General features: G+C 45.5%; 4 protein-coding genes across 4 annotated transcripts; all 4 read left to right on the plus strand.

Annotated features, from left to right (window-relative positions):
* Window positions 1-275: 275 nt before the first annotated feature.
* Window positions 276-503, plus strand: N7520_004241 (uncharacterized protein; the record flags this gene model as incomplete). Its single annotated transcript, XM_057138176.1, has 1 exon — window positions 276-503. One exon carries the CDS (start codon window positions 276-278, stop codon window positions 501-503), a length of 228 nt encoding a protein of 75 aa, XP_056998641.1.
* Window positions 504-1,655: 1,152 nt separating this feature from the next.
* N7520_004242 (glycosyltransferase) lies at window positions 1,656-4,379 on the plus strand (the record flags this gene model as incomplete). Its single annotated transcript, XM_057138177.1, has 7 exons — window positions 1,656-1,713; window positions 1,785-2,334; window positions 2,388-2,624; window positions 2,681-3,445; window positions 3,502-3,865; window positions 3,914-4,052; window positions 4,114-4,379. The coding sequence occupies 7 exons, from the start codon at window positions 1,656-1,658 to the stop codon at window positions 4,377-4,379; spliced, it is 2,379 nt and encodes a 792-aa protein (XP_056998642.1).
* A 1,301-nt stretch (window positions 4,380-5,680) lies between these two features.
* N7520_004243 (cation-translocating P-type ATPase) lies at window positions 5,681-9,000 on the plus strand (the record flags this gene model as incomplete). Its single annotated transcript, XM_057138178.1, has 2 exons — window positions 5,681-6,039; window positions 6,069-9,000. 2 exons carry the CDS (start codon window positions 5,681-5,683, stop codon window positions 8,998-9,000), a joined length of 3,291 nt encoding a protein of 1,096 aa, XP_056998643.1.
* Window positions 9,001-12,783: 3,783 nt separating this feature from the next.
* N7520_004244 (FAD/NAD(P)-binding domain-containing protein) lies at window positions 12,784-14,237 on the plus strand (the record flags this gene model as incomplete). Its single annotated transcript, XM_057138179.1, has 3 exons — window positions 12,784-13,104; window positions 13,155-14,085; window positions 14,140-14,237. 3 exons carry the CDS (start codon window positions 12,784-12,786, stop codon window positions 14,235-14,237), a joined length of 1,350 nt encoding a protein of 449 aa, XP_056998644.1.
* Window positions 14,238-15,169: the final 932 nt, after the last annotated feature.

A 15,169-nucleotide genomic window follows, 5' to 3' on the forward strand; every position in this document is an offset into this window, starting at 1 on the left:
TGGTCAGCATTATGCTGTGCTTTCGAGCCGTTATCCTGGCATCGATGATCGATGGGTCGCATTCAAGCCGTCTGTGAAAATTCTAGCTAAGTAAGACCCCGTTGGCTTTCATGATATTTCCAGACACTGACCTGTCCATAGCGACATCATTGATTTCTCCTCTGTATGTAGCGTCTACGATGAAATGTTAATGAGCAAGTATAAGACATTGCCTTTCATGTCGGGGGCAAGGCAAAATTACCCATTTTTGGGTATTGGGGCTGCGACAAACAACAATGCCGGCAAAGACGTCCAGTGCCTGCTCGAAGGCTATGACGGCAAAGGGGGAGCCGAACAGCACTGAACAATATCAAGACTTTTTGTTGGGCTCGGTGCACGGCCGGAGATTGTGGCGACCAGGTGCCAGCCCTCTAATCAACCACAAGGGACCGATGGAGAGTTTGACAAAGGGAAAGACTTGGGAAGGATTACGGCCCCTCAGTGAAAATGCGGACCTGTTTTGAATGACTAGGTATGATGTATACGATCTCTTCGACGATCTTCATTGAGTAGTGATGTGAAAATTCAAATTGATTCCATATGCTTCGTAATTCGGCAGTTTCTGCTCTACATTTGAACTTGCCAGTACAATCAAACGTGGGAGAAAAGCGGAGATTGTATCATCCTCCGTATTGCGTATCGCACCTGGGTTTTCCTAGGCTTTTCTTCAACCATATTCCATATTCCATTTTTTCTCCAAACATGTTAACATCCACTTCTTGGTTGTCCGTAAAGTGAGACATACCAAGAAAGCAGTATCTTAAGCATTCCACCGAAGGTAAAGGAAAAAGACCTACATAGGGTATCTTACCATTATAAAACCAAATTTTCTGCAAAGTCTATGAAAGGTAAACCATTCTTTAGACCATCTAAATGGTGCCCCATCATGGGGCCGGGCCCATTTTGCCTCCAGCCTCAAAATTAAGGTTTCTCGGGCTCCGTGCTTGATGCAAAAAGATTCCAGCCCGACCGAGAGAACAATCTAAAAGGGCTTCCACACTTGATTCTTCAATTATTCTCTAGACATACTTTGAAATATATCTTTCAACGATCCTGTTAAAATCCTTTTTCTCACCAAGAAATCTGTTCAAATGAACCCAGATGCGTTTGTATTGCGTGCGCCCAAGTTGACTGTAAAGGCTGAAACTTTGTATCAAATCTAGACAGCTCCATTTTGGATCATTTGGTAATCAACCACTCCAGCACCATTTGCCATCGGTCGATTCCATAGGTCACTTTCTGAAGAAAGAAATGAATGAATATCACGGATTGGCCTAGGAAGTCATATTCTATTCCACATTTACGAATGACATCACGCTCAGCGAAAAGACATCATCGCGATTGGACACTGGGTACTGTTGAGTTACTGGCGTTTGGAAATCATCGATTTGAATGGCCTCTTCTTCGTTTGGTTGTTTTGATGATGCCAAGGTTCTGATTTCTCTTGACATCATTTTTCGTTGACAATTGCACATCGCTATCTCCATATAGAAGAGGAAATGTCACTAAATCTTTGATAAAATGTAACAGTATGCAGTGTGACTGGACTTCCAGAAGAAAGTTTACACCTCGAAATACCACGAGCATAAATCGTCAAAGTAACTAGTCGTTACAAAATGTTCAATATCACGAACCACGATGTCGATTGTGGAGGAGCTAAGACTACCATCACCGGTATGAGTTTCATTATCTAATTTCCCTTGTTGAAGGAGAAACGGTACTTGAACAAACTAATCGATGTCCAGATAATGGAAGGCTGAATATTAAGGTTGAGAAGCCCGAGATGATGACTACTTCACCTCGTTGGCGGCGCCCAGCTTACAAGACACGCGATACGAAAACAAAAATTCAAGAATGCCACGCGCCCCCTTCACTCAACATAGTGATCCAAGTTGTTGGTTCTCGTGGAGACATACAGCCTTTTGTTGCCCTTGGACTCGCTCTTGCCCGAGCCGGACACCGCATTCGAATCGCGACTCATGGAACATTCAAAGAATTTATCGAGACCCACGGCTTGGAATTCTTCAATATTGGCGGCGATCCAAAAAGGCTAATGGCGTATATGGTAAAAAACCCCGGCTTAATGCCCAGCATGAACAGTCTTCGAAGTGGAGATATTCAAAAAAACCGAGCAGATATACGAGAAATCCTTGATGGTTGCTGGCGAGCTTGCTTCCAGAGCACAGACGAGGACTCGAAGCCTTTCTTTGCCAATGCGATTATAGCCAATCCGCCATCATTTGCGCATATACACTGTGCAGAGAAGCTAGGCGTACCTTTGCATATCATGTTCACGTAAGGGTTGCGTCGTTATATCAAATAGACTTGACAATGCTGATACAAAGCAGGATGCCTTGGTCGCCCACCCATTCTTTCCCTCATCCATTGGCAAACTTACATGCTTCTTCTTCAAAAGGAAGCGTGATGAATTACCTATCATACATATTCGTTGAAATACTAACGTGGGAGGGCTTGGGAGACGTAATCAACTCGTTCAGATGCAAAACACTGGGACTCAAGCCTCTGGATAGATCTTCTGGACCAACAATCTTATCTCAACTCCGTATACCGTACACCTACTGCTGGTGAGTAGCGCTTTCAGTCTACATGGTGATTTAATATTCATGTTACTACCCTCTAGGTCGCCAACTCTGATAAGAAGACCTGAAGATTGGGCTTCGCACATATGCATTTCGGGATTTTACTTTTTGCCCACGTTATCTCCATACACTCCTCCTCCTGAGTTAGAGAGATTTCTCGATGGGCCGCCACCGATTTACATCGGATTTGGCTCCATAATTGTGGATGACCCCAAGAAACTTACTTTAATATTGTTGGAAGCAGTAAAACTGGCCGGGGTACGGGCTATTATTTCACAAGGATGGGGCGAATTGGGCAGTGAAGACTTGGTGGTTCCTTCCAACGTTCATTTTATAGGAAGCTGTCCACATGACTGGATTTTCGAAAAGGTTTCTTGCGTGGTACACCACGGTGGCGCCGGTACAACGGCTGCAGCTTTGGCTTGTGGAAAGCCTTCAATTATCGTCCCCTTCTTTGGCGATCAGCCATTCTGGGGGGAAATGATCGAGAGAATAGGGGCAGGCCCTAAGCCTATTCCGTTCAAAACGCTCAATGCGGCCGATCTTGCTGCGGCTATCGGCACCGCCCTTGAGCCAAATATCAAGCAGAGAGCAAAAGAACTCGGGGAGCAAATTCGTAGTGAGAGCGGCGTCGATGCTGGAGTCACTTCGTTCCACCATCAACTTGAGCCTTCAAACCTGAGTTGTGGAATCGTAAACTCGCTCCCAGCGGCTTGGAAGATTCGAGGAACAGACATTCAGATCGGCTCTGCTGCTGTGCCGATTCTAGTTAACAGAGGTTTGCTCAGTACCGACAAAATCGAGCTGTATGTATACCATCAGTGGAAGTCATCATGGCTACCCAAATTAAGTATATTTCTAGACTTCGACCGCTGAAATATGATTTGAACATCGGGCCTCGAGATCCATTTTCGGGAATGGCTTTTGCTTTCATTGATTCAGCATCAGAGATCGGCGGAGGCCTCAGTCACTTTGGTGCGTCAACTCAAGAGCTCTTGCGATCAATCTTTCAAAAGAGGTCTGTACACTCGGGCAAGCGATCTGCCTTCGCCTCTAGCATGAAGGGAATCGGAGAAGCCTCCGTCAATGTCGTTCGAGCTCCCATTGATATTGCCTTCGCATTTACTCAAGGTTTGCACAATGCGCCGAAACTCTGGGGTGACCACCATGTAGAGTTGCCCGAGACTGTTGAGGGCATACCAACCGGGCTCACAGCAGGAAGCAAGGTAAATTACAATCTATACTCACAATTCGGAGATCTAATACCATCTTAGGAACTTGTCTTTGGTGTCTACAATGGATTTTCCAGCCTAATACTGTTCCCTGGAGAATCTGCCGATAACCGGAGCAAATTTAACATTCTCCCGGGGATAGGATTTGGAATAGCCTCTTGCATCACGAAAAGTTTATCCGGTAAGTGATTCTTGAGATAGCAATCATGGATTTGGTTTCCAACAACTCTAAAAATATGCAGGCTTGACTGCAATCATCACATATCCTCTGAAGGGGGTGGATGTGGAACTGACTAGAGCTCTGTCTACGCGAAAGCTTACCGCTCTTGAGATAGAGCTTCTCAACCAAGGCTCGAGAGCTACGGCGCACATAAGCGAAGAATATGTTAACCTGATCCTAGAGCGATGGGAGGTCATAACGCATGGTGTCAGGAAAGGGAAGTTGAGGAAGAGAAGACATCATTGGCCTCAAATTGGGCGAGGAAATAAGCCAGTGAAATCAAATTAAGGAAACGTGGGAATGGGTGAAGTGCATGTTTTCGAGAGTTCATTTCTCACCCGAGAAGATAGAAAATTATGTGCCCATTTCGTGATCAGTAAATTGAATATTTACACACCGGGTTGTTTCCCCCAGTATATTAATTATCTCATATTGGTCATTTTCTTATAAATTAATCACTTTTTCAATATTCTTTCTATCCCATAGGAGTGACTTTAGTCTACTAGACTATCAAAGTCCTAGAGTTTTTTGATTTAGCGACAAGAGAAGGGTGCGCGAAGGCGGTCAGGGCAAACGGATAGATCAAAAAGGATCAGAAACCAGACATGAGGTAAATGCGCCTAGTAGGGTACGGAGGCGAATACCACTATAACCTCTCAAAATATCGATTTTTAGCATTGAATCTATCACCCCGCTAATTGAACGGTACTCAGAAACTCGATTTCTCTTAAGTCAAACATGTCAATTGTTTCCCTTGATACTATTACGTACCGGTATTCTGCGCTGCGACATTACAATTAAGATCGAATTTCATACGCCTTCCTCTTTAGATGTCCTTATTTTCTGTGGCGCTTGATGGCCCTCGTCTAGACAACAGTGATGATTCGACAAGGAAAAAAGCTCGCGACAATCTTTTCTTGCCTAATCGACGTGCTAAACTGAGGGATTTCTTTCGGCGAATCCCAACCCCACGCGCCATTACCGCATGGCAAAAGCTTGGCTTGAACACCAAGAAGACGTTTCGAAGTTTGGTTGGAACAATATAAAAGTATGAATTGGTGACTTTGTGGCGAAAATAAATCCCTCATCACGCGTCCCAAGCCCAACCCAGCTAGTGACCCTTTCTTAGGCCTTCTGATCGGGTGGACGAATCAGCCCTTTCTCTGGAACAAAATTCTCAGATGTTGTAATGTTTTTGTTTCTTTTCTCCACACTCCATCCCGTATTGATGGATTTCTTTTTCTTGGGGGGTTTTTTTTGTCCTATCCTAACAATGTCTATGAGATGAAAACACCATCGAACTCCGTATACTTGACCTTTTTTACACATTTGCTTTTATAAGATTTACGTAAATTGCTGTCCCCGTAGAAAAGAATAAGCTTCCGCATCGAGTTTCTATTCGTAATAGGAGAGACAGACCTGGGTCTATAAGCATGGCCACTGCACCATGGAAACAGCGTTCAATAGTCTGCTTTCATCTTCTTTCTCCAGTGTCATTTCTACTAACAGATTTCTTCTGGCCGCCATAGTAGTCATTTTAGTCATTTGGCTTCTCCTTCCGGCCATCCCTTCTATACTTCTCTCCGGGTATGCATAAAGATAAGTCAAGTACCCAGCTTGAAAACGACCCCGTAAGGAATGCAAAGAGCCCACCCCAGCCGGAGCAGTATGGTGTCAGCATGCAGCAGCGGACCGTCTCCTTCGGGCCCGATGAGCGGCGTGGAAGGAGAGGATCCAAGCACCGCCGATCCATCTCACGCTCACGTTCTCGCAGCCGTACTCAATCCGTTTCGAGCATTCCAATCGAGTTTCGTCGGATGAGTTTCCAAATTGCCGAATCCGAGACTCGTGAGAAATTCGAGGTGGACCTGAAAGATGGCAAAAGCAAGAGGGCGAGACGCCTGATGATTCGCGATATTTCGATAGTCTTCAGTTTCATCACCAGAACGTTGATTCCCTTCTTCAACACTTCAACAGCACTGTCGATGGACTTTCTTCCGCGGAAGCCGCTTCCCTTCTGGCTTGCAATGGCAAACATGAACTTCCACACGTTCGACCAAACTACCTTAAGAAAATGCTGAAGTATGTCTTCGGTGGATTCTGCTCGATTCTCTGGATTGGCGTGATTATCTTCTTTATCTGCTGGCGCCCTCTTGGCGATCCCGACCCCGCACCATACAACCTGGGCCTTGCTATACTGGTCTTGATTGTGATCTTCTTGCAGGCCTCATTCTCGGCATTTCAGGATTGGTCAACTACTCGCACCATGAAGTCTATTCTGGACTTGGTTCCGACTGATGCAATGGTGGTTCGATCTGGCGAGACTACGAGGATCTCCGCTGCCGACGTGGTTGTGGGAGATATTGTCAAGATCAGCGTGGGAAACAAGGTACCAGCGGATCTTCGCCTTCTCGCTACATCTGGAGATACCCGTTTTGACCGTTCTATGTTAACTGGAGAGTCCGAAGACGTCGACGGTGCCATCGAGATGACAGACAAAAATTTCTTAGAGACCCGCAATGTTGCCTTGATGGGGACTATGGTTACCAATGGAAGTGCCACGGGAATTGTGGTCCTGACCGGACACAAGACGGTGATGGGACATATCACAGTGTCGTCTACTTTGGTCAAAGAGCAGCCAACCCTTATTCAACGCGAGATCACTCGATTCGTCAGAATCATTGTTATTTTGACGGCTTTTCTGGCTCTCCTGATCCTCCTCACCTGGGCTGGCTGGCTTCGGGTTAAACATTTCCAGTATATGATTGTGGTTGACATGCTTGATGACGTTATGGGTTGCGTCGTGGCATTTATCCCCGAGGGCATGCCTGTGGGAGTTGCCCTCACTCTCATGCTCGTGGCGACACGCATGAAGAACAACAATATCCTCCCAAAAGGTCTTTCCACGGTGGAAACTCTTGGATGTGTAAATGTAATTTGCTCCGATAAGACGGGTACTCTGACCCAAAACAGAATGAGTGTCGTGACAGCTACATTTGTAGACAAAGTCATATCGGCTGAGGAGGCTATTTCAGCTGCCAAGGAAGGAAGCTTGAAGCCTCTTATGGATCTTCAGAAAGCTGCAGCTCTGTGCAATGACGCTACTTTCGATGCTGCGACTATCAATTATCCCGTTTCGGAGAGAAAAGTCCTCGGCAACCCCACCGATGGTGCTGTGCTCAAGTTTGTTGAAGAGGCACAGAAAGGCGCCGTCAAGAAGTTGAACGAAAAATACCAGCGGGTCTTCACCATTCCGTTCAATTCCAAGAATAAATGGATGCTCACCCTACACAAGACTGAGGCATCTGAGCTAGCAAACAACAGTTATCTTCTCCTAATGAAGGGTGCGTCAGATATTTTGTTGCCGTATTGCAATTCTTATTGGTCCTGCGTGACCAATTCTGTCCGGACACTCGACAATGAAGCCAAACAACAGCTGGCTGCAGCTCAAGAACAAATGTCTCGTAAAGCTCAGCGGGTTATTCTCCTCTGCCAGCGCTCCTACATCCCCACTCATCCTTTTGGAACAAATGCTTTCGGTGATGAGATTCAGGGTTCAGGAATCGCTGATCTCACTCTGATTGGCATGTTTGGGATCATTGATCCCCCTCGCCCGGAGGCGGCTACAACCGTGGCATCTTGTCGTCGCGCCGGGGCGCGTTTCTTCATGGTTACGGGAGATCTTGGTCTTACTGGGGCCGCTATTGCTCGTGAAATTGGTATTTTCAGTGGCACAGCGGAGCCTGATACCTTTGAAACCATCGTACAAAGGCGGAGCTTTGATGATTCTTCCGCTTCCCAGTCGTCATCAGAGTCTGATTCGAGATGGTCACAGACCAGCCTGCTTCTTGAAGGCCCTTCCATCTCACAGCTCACAAACAAGGATTGGGATTTAGTTTGTCAATACGAAGAAATTGTCTTTGGCCGCACTATGCCAGACCAGAAGCTTCGCATCGTTAACGAGTTCCGGGCACGCGATAATGTCGTTGCGGTGACTGGAGACGGTGTGAATGATGCGCCAGCAATGCGCGCTGCTGACGTTGGTGTGGCTGTGGTCACTGGCAGTGATGTGGCTCTTGAAGCTGCGGATTTGATTTTGATGGATAAATTCGACTCAATCATTGAAGCAATCCGCCTCGGCCGTCTGCTGTTCCAAAATCTTCAGAAGGTTATCAGCTATCTTCTTCCTGCGGGTTCGTGGTCCGAGATTTGGCCAGTGCTTCTCAATGTTTTCTTTGGTGTCCCTCTCCCCCTGTCGTCCTTCCTGATGATCATCATCTGTGTTTTCACCGATCTGCTCTGCTCGCTGTCCTTGATCATGGAACAGCAGGAGTTTGACTTGCTTGATCTGCCACCCCGCAATCACAAAAAAGACCATTTGATCAATTTGAAGGTCTACATTCAAAGCTATCTTTTCATTAGTGTCCTGGAAACTATCTGCGCCCATGCTTTGTTTTTCTATTATTATTGGAAACATGCTGGTATTCCCGCCGGTGCGCTTTTCTTCGCCTTCGAGAAGTACGCGGATGGATTCTATGGCTACACCGAGACTGAGTTGACCCAATTCAACATTGTTGGCCAGAGTGTTTACTTCATTGCCCTTCTCATAATGCAGTGGGGAAACATTCTCAGCGTCCGTAACAAGAGACTTTCCATTCTACAGGCGGATCCGTTTCGCAAGCAGCGCCGCAACCCGTGGCTTATTGCAAGCATGGTTGTCAGTCTATCCATTGCGATATTTGTTAGGGAGGAGCCCGGTCTTCAGCAGATCTTTGGAACTGGCTCAGCGCCTCTCGAGTTTTGGTTCTTGCCTATTACCCTTGCATTGGGAATTCTCCTAATGGATGAACTTCGTAAGCTGTCGGTGCGACTTTGGCCAAAGGGAATTACTGCACGCATTGCCTGGTAACTTTGCATCTAGAAAGGATCCAGGGATTTTTCTTGCAAAGCTAAGGGGGGTGGGTCGTTAGCTGTTCAGGATCACAAATAAATTAATTTGGAGCTGATGATCATAGTTCTGCTAGAGAGAGCCAGCTCGTGCTTCAGTTGGTGTGAAATGTGGAAAATATATATACATTGAGGGACAGCAGCCGCTTCCCGTATTTACAAACAGTGAGATCTCTAGGTGTTGTTCCCTGCACTGATAAGCATCCATACGGCCAATCCTCATCACTAGTAACTAAAGTATTGTAGCAATGGATCCACGAGACTATAATTGTCAATCAGCTATAGCACACTGACATGTTCTACGGAATGGTTCAGAAAAATCCCGTGAGTTGAGTCAGGTGACGAAATTTCCCTTAAGGGAAAATCAGCAGACACATCTCTTTTTACTTTCGCCTAACCGGAGAGCAAAATCTGAGATGAGAAAAATTCCTGCTGCTTGTTGCAACTTAAAAGAAAGCAATGCCGCCAAGATGAACGGGTGACACTCAAGTCTCCGCTTATCCTCCTCCATTTCTGATCCCAGTTGTGTGTTTCATTAGTCCTAGGTCTAAGGTCAATATTTAAATTGAAACTTCGATTTTAATCACAAAGGCTCAATTATATCCGAACAGTGTTACCATAGGTGTCAACTTTTGGTCCCGTAATCGAGGAAGTTCAAGGCAGCAACTTCGATCGGATGCTGTACTGGCCCTTGATCAGATTCAGTCTGACTTATATAAGGTGCATAAACGGTACGTGTCAACAATAGATGGTCTGAACAAAAATGTACCAGTCACCACATACAAGATCTGGAAGATCACTCATTCCGAGAAAAGGTGTGGATTCACCTTTGCCTACTTGTCAACACGTTATCCTGGGACATTCAAAGGTCTTGCTAACGACTGAAGTAGATTTAATCCAGATCAATCTGTAGTTTTGAAAGTCCCAGCCACCGGCTTGAACCCAAATTCCCCCTTGCCTTGCTGTCCAAGCGCAGCCTTTCAGCCTATTTCTAAGAAGGACCGGAAGATTAGAGATTTGGAGACAGCTGCTACTCTGGACAAAGCAGGCAGCTACTGTCGATCCTTTATGATCTTGACATCCATGACGTCTAGTGTAAGTATAACAACTTCAGACGACTCGTGTGCCATATGCTTAGAGAAATTGGAAGATGAAGATGATGATCGTGGACTTGATTGTGCTCATATAATTCACGTTGTCTGTGTCGATAAGTGGTTAAGCCGTCGAAGATCATCCTGTCCAGTCTACCGAGTTGACTATGAATTTCCTGTCACTACAGTTTAGTGATGTGATGTCTCGGTGTCGCTTTATTCTTGAGTAATGGACCCGATTTGGAGATGATCAGTTCTGAAACAGCTCGTAGCAAAAAAAAATATTTTTCAAGATCTTCATTCATCTCAGCCACTACTCTTCACATGGCATTCTCATCGTATCATGCTAAAAATCTTCTATAGTCTAGGTATTCTACACGTAACGGATGTGAGGTTCATTGTATTAGCTACGAGATTGAGTAGCTGTATTTGGACAGACCTATAGAACTTATTAAATTATAAGGTAATCATATCTTACCCATAGTCAATTCACTACATTACCGAGCTTATATTATTAACTGGTCTTCTTAGGTAGTTTTGCTGATATGATATTAATACCGAGGAAGAGACTAGACCAATATATCGGGAATGACCAAAGTAGGTAAGGGATAAAGAGACTATATATTAAATAACAAAGTAGGCGATAACTAAGATTTCGACCATAATAACAGCGAGGACATACAGCATCATAAGTGATCGAAGTGAGATCAACTACTACTAGCAGGGAAGAAGGGAGTTAATAAATATAGAACGAGACCTATAGAAGGGTGTCGGTGATATCAAAGCAAATTGCATATTTGTTCAAGACTTTTAGCATTTTCGGCTTCATTTCGGCCTCATTTTGGCTTCATTTTTTTTGGATAGTGCGATACCTATTTCCTTTATACATAGTCATTGATTACTGTTTGTGGGATTTACCGGCGTGAATTATGTTCTTACCTCGGATGGACGAAAAGCCTGCATTACCACTCGACCCCAGCTAGGGAGCATCAGGTTGATAGAATATAATCATCATCATCATCATCATCATCATCATCATCATCATCATCATCCTCGATTTCAAGGAGAGAATGGCTGTAGTCTGTCACCACATGGGCCCGAGTTGCTAAGTATAATCGGCATCGAAAGCGGCCGCCGGGGGACCGCGACACTTATTCATTGAAGATGGATCGGCGGCATTAGTCACGCGGTTTCACAGAGGGTTTTACGCCACCAGGGATACCAAGGTGATCCATCAGTATGTTTCCCGCACAGTGGGCGAGGCGATCGTATAGTCTATACAGCTGGGAGTGCTATCCATGGGGGTAAGTGGGATGCAGTTCATCTCAGTAGACTGGGTTTTCGTTGACTACGAGAGACCATTTGTGCATCCTGGTAGGTTTTAAATGGGATTCCGATCAAAGTTTAGCAAATTTTAATCTAGGACCATCGACGTCTTTTGGTCCAACTTCACGCCCATTACCCGATCATAAAATAGTGGTTATAAGGATCCAAAAATCGATACTTTTTATATAGGGTGCGCTCCTGCGTAAGGTCGGCTTTAGGGCAAACTGTAGATTATCGACGCTAGCCAAATGATGAAACAGCCCAACAAATTGAGTTAAAAGAGCAGATTTGCAGACGCAATAGCCTATCTCCCTTCCCATTGTATTATTGAGTACGAACAGCTTGTACGTGTTCAGCCCCTTCCACTTCTATGGACGCAGCCTAACAGAAATGACACTGATAGCGCATTGTATGTTTGCGGAGATGACGATTCGGAGCAAAATTGAATTACTATACTAACTAAGCCTAGTAAACAACTAAATGTTTATAAAGCATGGTACTGGGATATCGATAAACCCTTATCTAGGTATGAAAGATAGATCGAACCATTCTTGTTCAGCTAATGCACATATTTTTGCTAGTATGTCCGAATCGCGCACGTCTCTAAAATTTCGAAAAGAACTCAGGCAGCCAAGAATGGTCCTTGCGATATGTGGGGTTTTAAATTTCCTTGCCTTGGTAGAGGTGTTCCCTGCTTTTTAGGTTTCCTTTTTATCTTCATGCGAATGTGAAGGCCTAATTCATAATGATGGTTTAACAAAATGTGCAAACTATCCTCACTGCATAAAATAAGTACCACGAGATCGCTTTATTCTGTTCGGTTCTACTTGCTGGAAGGCTCTAGAGAGATGGTTCAGTGTTCTAGTGAGGTGGGTATCTTGGCCAAGACGCAAAGCCAGATAGTGAGGTTCTTGGGGCACTCGGGAATTTCCACGGTTCCACTAATGCACCCGACCCTGCTTCAGAATGTCATACCGTAAAACCTTGCCGAAGCCAAAATAGACGTACAGCAGGAATCAAATTTGAGCTTTCTCAAGTCCCGTCAAACTTGCCGAGAATTGTTGACATCATCCAGTAAGCAAGCGTCATGCGGACCCACTCATTGCCGCCGTTTCCGGTAGTCTGTGGCATATTTGTCGGTTGCTTCTTCACATTCGAATGAAGGTAACACCGTGATGAGGAACCGAATTACGCGGTTGCTTATGGCCACCAGCAAGCTTTTGGATGTTATTTCGTCACCAAAATGACATCACACCGGGTATAAAAATGATGAGACACCGACTGTTTGTTCCAAATGTTGCTACATTCGAGAAGTACCAAATAACAAAATGGAATGTTATCAAGACGACTTTGGTTGGTCTTTCAAAGCCAAGCACTCCTTCAAAGTGATCATTGTTGGAGCTGGCATTGCTGGACTCACCGCAGCGCTAGGATTGCACAAGGCTGGACACGAAGTCGTCGTCCTAGAGCGAGTTCATGAGATTGCAGAAGTCGGTGCTGGGATCCAAGTCGCTCCGAACGCTGCACGCATACTAGGACGCATTGGCCTCTTGGAACGAGTCTTGGAGAAGGCGAACGCGTTAGAAAAGAATTCTTTGCGACGTTATGCAAACAACGAGGAACTTGGAACAGCCCCCCTGATGCCCCAGGTTTGCATATCTCTCTTGAAAAAAGTGACATCATCTAACAACATATGCAGGTTGGCGAGAAATACAAAGCCCCTTTGACAGTCATCCACCGAGGGGATCTTCAGCGCATCCTTCTCGACGGAGTTCAGGACGCAGGCATCGAGCTCCGCACAAGCTCGCGAGTAGTCCGAGCAGTCGATGACTTTGAAGCGAAGGTACAGCTAGAATCAGGAGAATGGGTTTCTGGCGACGTGGTCATTGCCGCAGATGGTATCAAATCAGATCTTCGCCACCAAATGGCATCCCATCATGGAATTTCCGATACCTGCCAACCTACCGGTGATGCTGCATACCGCATTATGATATCGAAGGACCAGATGCAAGGAGATGAGCGCGCGCTGAATCTTTTGAACGATGATGTCGGCATGCGCTGGATGGGACCTGGAGGACACATCATGGCGTACCCCATCAAAAACAACACCGTCTACAATATGGTCTTGCTACACCCCCAGAAACCAGGTGACCCAAATGAAGAGAGTTGGACCAACAAGGGCGATAAGCAGGAGATGCTCTCCTTCTACCGCAACTGGAATGACTTGGTAAAGAGTTTGCTGAGTTACGTCAAGGAAGATGATGTGATGGAGTGGACTTTGAACTCACACTTGCCTCTACCTTCCTGGATTGAAAACAAGGTTGCGTTGATGGGCGATGCGTGTCATCCAATGCTTCCATATGTGGCCCAGGGAGCTGCACAGGCAATTGAAGATGCGGGTGTGCTGATGTGCGCTCTGTCTCTGACTGATTCCGTTCCAACGGCGCTGGAAGCCTACCAGATAGTACGAAAGGAGCGTGCAGAGCGCATACAGAAGAGTGCCGCGGTGACGAGGAAAGCGCTGCATTTACCTGACGGAGAGGAGCAGCGAAAGAGAGACGAAGCAATTCGGGGATCGGACAAGAATCCTGATCTTTGGGCCGATCCTAGCTGGCAAGATTTCATGTGGGGTATGCATCGCTTCCTTATCCATTCGATGTTCAACTTTGTACTGACTATCGTAGGGACGGATGTCATGAAAGAGACGGTTGACAATTGGGCCGATCTCGTTGCCCATAGCCATGGATATAATCTGCATGCGGTACAGGGAATAGGTTACTAGTTATATGATATAAAGCTTGTGCAGATCAGGAAGAAAACCGCAACATCGGAGAAGAGGGTTTGACGAATCCTCCTCTAAATTAGAACAACATGAATCAGATGACCTCCTATTTATTCGTCGCAACACATAACCACCAATAATATGGAAAGGCTTCATAAGATATCTGATCAAGAAGGTTGTCCAAGACTCGACATACATAACCACGCCAGAGCTCTTATGTCAAGACAGCATCTCCATAAGGCTCTTCATGTAGTAGGAGTAAATGCTGCTGTACTACTGACTGATCGACCGAATCATCACAAAAACCTCCATTTCCTCGCTAGATCCTTCAAGTTCCTTCATGTCCAACGTCGCTTAAACGCTAGTGAACATGATTTAGCATTGATTGACTAATAGTAGGCTGTTGACCTGTATTTAGATAGTAAGTCAGAAATCCTCTACATCTTCTCCTGCAAAAAGCCCGTTTTAACAGTCCTAAGACATTATCCCGGATCTTCAAACTAACCTTATAGATAAAATTGCCAAACAGATAGTTCCAAGCCATAGTGAAATCGTCGTAAAAGTCCGACAATATCAAAATAAAGTATTTGCAAACTTCGAGGACTGATAGTTAGCGCGGGGATCGGAGGTCATGCCATTTGTATGCTAGAAGAAGAAATAATTCATGGACAATAATGATAATCTCTGCTACATCTCCAGGACGAGAGGATGGGGGGGTTCGGGTGCAATTGGTCCTCCAATGGGATCGTCGAGAGATACTGGGTCCAACTGTTTACTCCGTACACGCATGATGATATTTACTCTTGGCCCCTAAACACCGCATATGCTATTCAGCGCCAAATCCAGGGATTTATTTGACCTAGCTTGAACAGGCATGGCGCAATTCAAGGTTCGCACTTCATCGAGGTGGATCCCCGGTCCATTAGGGAGTA

The sequence above is a fragment of the Penicillium odoratum genome (genome assembly GCF_028828045.1).
Source record: "Penicillium odoratum strain IBT 22623 chromosome Unknown utg000003l_segment0_segment0, whole genome shotgun sequence".
NCBI classification, from domain to species: Eukaryota; Fungi; Ascomycota; class Eurotiomycetes; order Eurotiales; family Aspergillaceae; genus Penicillium; species Penicillium odoratum.